We start from the raw sequence: 5,978 nt of genomic DNA, 5'->3' as shown, positions 1-5,978 counted from the left end.
GCAGGATCCCCAACTGGTCAGGCTGAAGAATGTGCAGGCAAGTATTTCAACAACAGTCATGTATGATTCAGTAGTCTCTCTTTAAAAACAAACTACTTGACTCTTAAGACGAACCCTGGAAAATTCCAAAAAGGTCAGTTGCAGGGTACAGAACTTCATAAAATTCTAGGCATGTTTAATTACCTCAAACCCAGATACACTCTGTTGATAACTAAACATTCCTAAACAGTCCTTACATCTTGTATCTTATTAATCAGAGATCCTATCAGCCATAAGACATCCCAGTATCAGCAATGAAAACATCACATGTCTACAGCTGAAATCAAGGTCCAAAGCTAAAGAGAAAACTGTAGACTCCGAACGGATTTTAGAGGACTCTCTGTTCCTGAAGTGACAGCTTAAAAACATGTATGCATGTTCATAATAGAATCTTTGGAAGCAAGTTTCATCATGTTTATACTACTGCTCAATAACTGTCTAAAAATTTCCCTTACTATGTAACTAAATTGCCAACCATTCACTTTTAAGAAACACTTTTTATTCTGAGCTCACTTTCTCTTTAGAATGAGTAAGCATTTAAGACAATCAATTTCTTCTCAGGCACAAAATCAGAAATTTTTCACTGGTCCTGAACATCAAGACAGCAGTTACCTAGCAACATAACCAGACGGTCATATTATTTCATACTTTGCTGTTGACAGTTCAACAGAGAGCTACATATCTGCTAAAAGAAAGTATTCACATGACTCTGAATTAGTGGAATACGCTTCTAACAGTAAATATACAAAAGACATTAAGTAATTCTAGACATTTATTTTTCAGTGTACAGTGTCATACATTTAACATAAAGAAATAAGGCCCAAATATCACAAAATATGTATATAGTGTTTGCTAGACAAATACTTTACTAAGAACAAGGCATATTCCAGCCTGTACTTCATGGAGTTACAATGAAGTCCAGGCACATAAACAGGAACACTTTATTTTTTAATGATTTACAACTCTTTTGGCCTGTTTAACAGAAAATGAACCAACTGAAGCAGAACTTCATCATTAAAGCCTTTCACACTACCATTTTCCACAACATCATACAATGGCTTACTATCTGTACCCCAACAGATATTCTTCCGAGGGTTATTTTGAATAGTTTCTACAGTTAGTGCTAAAGTATTTAGCTGGTAACAAAAGAAAGCAAAGTATTTTCCATCAGTCACTACTGCCTGTGATACAAAAGGACGGGTCACATCTGCTTCATTCCAGAATCCTACGAAATAAAGAAACAACACTAGTTACACAGGACTTGAAATTCCTATCAGCACACACATCTAAACCTCAATCCTGAAATGCAGAACAACATTGGGAATTGCAGCAGCCACTTAGTAGGGGAAAAACTGCTGTCTGCTTTAGCAACACAAGCATTCTTCATACAGACTAACTAAAATGCAACCACCAATTAAGGATACTTCCAAGATCAGGGACACAGTGACATATGTGCATTTAGTACACGGTTTCCTACTGCTGACTGATACAAACCCTGCACTGATCAGCCAAGTGACTTTTCGAAATTACGAAAGTTACTAACACATCCAAGTCGTGCAAGTGATCTGAGGGGAAATGTCTTTCAGCAATTCCACGCTTCTCACAGGGCAGTGAACATTTGTTTCATGACAGAGGCATGCATGTGTATGCATGAGCATAACTGACTACAGCAACCAGCCAGAGAACACCAAGCACGCTATATCAATAAAGTATTAATGCTTCAAACAAGCCCTGCTGAGCATTAACAGTTTTTAAAAAAATTTCTTTACATATTTATGCATGTGTCCTAGCACACACAGTAATATTCTTAAAAGATATTTGGTATCATGTGCAATGAACACCGCTAGAAACTGTTACAGAACAAAGAAAAAACTTCATAGATTTGAATCATGCTGTCCTTATAACTCATAATGTGCTTACAACTGTAACCAGCTTTGAAGCCAAAACTTACTTGGCTTCAATGTTTTATGTTCACAAAGCAAGTCAAGCTTTCTAACATTTCATTACACAAAAAATTTGATGCAGAGCCAGCAATACACATCACAGTCAAAGGATTTTCTTTCACATGTTGTTTCACAAGTGAAACTACAAACCAGGTATCTTCTAGTAACACAAGATAACAATTATATTTACATAAATAAGCAAAGACTGATCTCATCTGTCTATCCATCCAGGTCTTCTAGGATTTTTAGACAAACACAGGCATAAAATCCTAAAGTAAGGCTGCTGACATTTTGCTTTCACTGACTGTAATTTCATAGAATGGACATTTCTGAAACAAAGGGCTAAGCAACACAGTTGTTTCAGAAAAAAAAAAATTAAAAATTAAACTGTTCAGTATCTACCACCTTTGCCCATAACAAATGTGGAGTGAGCAAGTGAATGCAGGATTGAGGGTTTTGCACAGGCTTAGCTTTATATGTGAAAAAGTATTTTTCTGCATAATTAATTCTCCCTAAGTGAAAGTACTAAAAGTCTTAACTAACTCCCTTGCACAAGGTCTGCTTCATTGGATAGTCTTCAGAAGAAAAAGCATGAGAAAAAGGTGGCAGGGACAAAATGTTAGAGAACTTTACAGTAGGCATTCATCATGAGGAAGAATTTATCAAATTGACTCTCTCACCTTGATACATTGCTTGTGCTGCTGTCCAGGCAAAGAGACTTGCAATACCATTAGCTCGATAAACAACTTCAATCTGATCCTCAAGATTTGCTCTTATAAACCTCTTCCGGTTTAGCTTATCAGGAATAAGATGAAACTGGGTGTGTCCATAACAGCATGGATCTGCTACCTTTGATCCTGTGTTCCCCAAAAAGAAAAAAATTAAGAGCATTCTCTGACTGACTCTTAATTACACATACAAACACAACATTACTATCAGACTCCAAACAACAGAAGGTTAAAACCTCTATTGTAGGTCTGTATAAATGTTGAGATTCCTCCATTTCTGGGTGAGACTGGAGGTCTTGCCCAGCTCTAAAAGGCAAGAGTTCACATACTAAAATGGCTCTGAGGAGATGTATCAAAATTCAAAGTCAGTTTTCTGCCGATTTTCTATTCGACCCAACTCCTTTAAGTGAATCTGGACACAGACTACTATATGCATAGGACGATGCTACTCCCCAATGCCTAACTGACATGGAATCTCAACAAAAATTTAAATACTATATATATTTATACAGTATAGTTATATATAAAAATATTCAAATTTTTTTTCTGTTGATGGGAGAGGAAAGGTCAGAGGGGTGGTGTTCGTTTTGGGGTTGGGGGTTTTTTTGTTGTTTTGGGTTTTTACGCAAAAAAAGTAGTTAACATTTCATGACTAGAAAGTCTTACCTATAAATACCTTGTTTTCGTACTGCTTTTTGAACAACGGCAGTTTGGATGGTTTGTGATCAATAACTGGAACATCTCCAAGATCTGATTCCAGCGGTACAATCTTGAAGAAAGTAGAAGAAAAGCCATTGACGTAAGTCATGTTTCTGACATCAAGCCTCACATAAAATGCCACTTTCTGGTCAGACAGAAGGTGTATGTAAGCTAGACTTGCACCATATATATAACTTTAACTGAAATTAATTTTTTGCAACACAATTTCTTGTCTTGTGATGAGTGCTAGTACGTGCATCTTATATTGATATCTGAATTTTCTGCAATACACAAAAAACACTGTGTGAAATGGAACTAACAAAGCTGCCAATTGGTACTATCTTCAAAACCAGAACCTGCTTCTGTAGAAGACAGGCAAAAACATTTCTAGCAGCAGTCAATAAACTAACTTGAACCAGCAGAGTGAGTTTACAGGTATTCAGTGTTTTGCACTATGTAACGTTTTGATTGCCTAGACAGTTCTTCCAAAATGCCAAGGTTTTTAACATCTAACGGTACTAACCTAAGCAAATTGTACAACTAAGTTAGCAAGAAATGTACAGCATTACAGAAAGTGAGCACAGTTTTCTGGTTTTGGTGGAAACTGGTCAACAGAAAACTTCAGAGGCTACAAAATTACCTTTGTATAAACCTGGAAGAAAAAGATTAGAATACTGAATCAGCTTCCACAAAACTGAGCATTCAAGAAAACAACTGTTAAGCAGTACTAACAGGTAACAGAGCTCACATTCAGATTATATGTGCTCTCTCTTACTCCACTTTTTTCTTCTCTGTTTCTCTCATCTTATCCTCTACTGAGGACAGAACGTTTCACACCACAATTCTTATTCTTGCCTCCACTTACAAGCATTAAATAAGTTAAAAACTCCATTTAATTAAGTGTAACAACATGCATTTTATCTAAAGCACAAAGATGACCAACTTGAAGTTCAGAAGAGTGTCTCAAGATCTACAAAGCACTTACACCACGACAAGGTAGTAAGGGCATTAAGACTTGAAAACTGCACAAATGTTTCACATGCCTGATTAAGCAGGTCCTCCACATACTACCTATTGCATGGTTTCAGTGGCTGTCAGAAACATGAGTGAAAATGCACACAATTAACTTGCTGTTGAAAATATCCACACCTCTGGAAGTTGCTTTGGTACACGGATCTGGAGGTGCGGCTTATCATCTATCTGAAATCGCACAGGATCAACTCTACCCTTTCGATGTCCATGAACAACAACTTCCTCACCATGATGCCAGTAATAGTGAACTTCAGGTTTTAGATCTGAAACAGAAGAGAGGATTAGAGAGAAATAGAGATCACCCCTTTGCATTTAAAACACTCCCAATTCTTGTTGTGTAGCTGCAGTAAAACGGAAAAATCAAAGTCCACTCGCACCACGTAGGACTATGGAGATGAGATTAATTACTAGTGACGGTCTGAACAACTCCGCTACACCAGCGACACTCCTGCCGTGTTCACAGACCAGGCCCACCACCCAAGGGCTCCCACTCCCCTCTCCCACCCATCCCCGTTCCACACCAAGGGAGGAGGCAGCCAGCAGTGGGTTGCGACCGCACAGGGACGCGGCGAGAGTGGAGACGAGCTGCGTAAGGAACGGGCCGGGCGTGTGATCCTGATCGCGGTAGAGGAACGGCCGCTTCTTGTTCTGGTAGAAGCTCTCCTGCAGGAGGGCATCGCAGGCGAGCGACCGCAGCTCGCCCATATCCAGGCATGGCGCCTCTGCCGCCGCGGGCTCTGGGGTTTTCGCAGCGGCCGGTGCCGCCGTTCCCGGCTCCGGGGCTTCGGCGGCCTCGGGTGCCACTGCCGCCGCCGGCTCCGGGGCCTTCGCGGCCTCCGGCGCCATCACTCCCGGGGCCTTCACGGCTGCCGGCGCCGCTCTCGGGGGGAGCCCCGGCAAGAAGACGGTCTTGGTGAAGCTCCGGTACCAGCGGTCGGCGTTGAGGGCGAAGGTCTGCGGGTAAACCATGTACTTGGGCCGCTGCCGCTGCCCGTAGAGCCGCAGCTTCTCCTCGACCGAGGCCGCCGCGTGCACCCGCTGGTGGAAATGCTCCAGGCGCCGCCGCTTGGCCGCTTTGCTCTTCGCCGTCGCGGAAGCCACTACGGGCGGGTAGAGCGAGTCGGCAGGCTGCGGGGGGGCAGCGGACTCCGTCTGCGAGAACCAGCACCGGCCCTGCCACAGCAGCCGCCGCCCCCTGGACGCCGCCATTTCGCAGGGCTGCAAGGCAGCGGAAGGGCGGCCGTCAGCAACTGGAAAATCTGATTGGTCACTGGGAACCACGTGACTGAGCCAACCTTCCAATCGGCAGGCTCCTCTGAGAGAGAGTGCTGCCGGGACAGAAAGAGGCGGGCCCCTGGGGGAATCGTGTGACTGGACGGCCCCGCTCTCCCCTGCAGCGCGGCGCAGCTTCTGCGCATGCGCTACAGATGCCCCACCGCGCTACAGATGCCCCACCGCCTCTGCGGGGACGAGAACTACAGCTCCCAGGATGCACAGCGGGAGGCGGCCCGGAAGTGCCGCGCCTCGCGACGGCTTC

General features: G+C 43.0%; 1 protein-coding gene across 1 annotated transcript; it reads right to left on the bottom strand.

The window, feature by feature from the left end:
* Positions 1-798: 798 nt before the first annotated feature.
* MRPS30 (mitochondrial ribosomal protein S30) lies at positions 799-5,686 on the bottom strand. Its single transcript, XM_009923656.2, has 5 exons — positions 4,963-5,686; positions 4,559-4,704; positions 3,377-3,479; positions 2,663-2,839; positions 799-1,264 (listed from the first exon to the last, which is right to left on the bottom strand). The coding sequence occupies exons 1-5, from the start codon at positions 5,648-5,650 to the stop codon at positions 996-998; spliced, it is 1,383 nt and encodes a 460-aa protein (XP_009921958.2). The 5' UTR covers positions 5,651-5,686; the 3' UTR covers positions 799-995.
* Positions 5,687-5,978: the final 292 nt, after the last annotated feature.

This window comes from Haliaeetus albicilla, chromosome Z (genome assembly GCF_947461875.1).
Source record: "Haliaeetus albicilla chromosome Z, bHalAlb1.1, whole genome shotgun sequence".
NCBI classification, from domain to species: domain Eukaryota; kingdom Metazoa; phylum Chordata; class Aves; order Accipitriformes; family Accipitridae; genus Haliaeetus; species Haliaeetus albicilla.
This window is presented reverse-complemented; position numbering and strand designations above follow the sequence as displayed.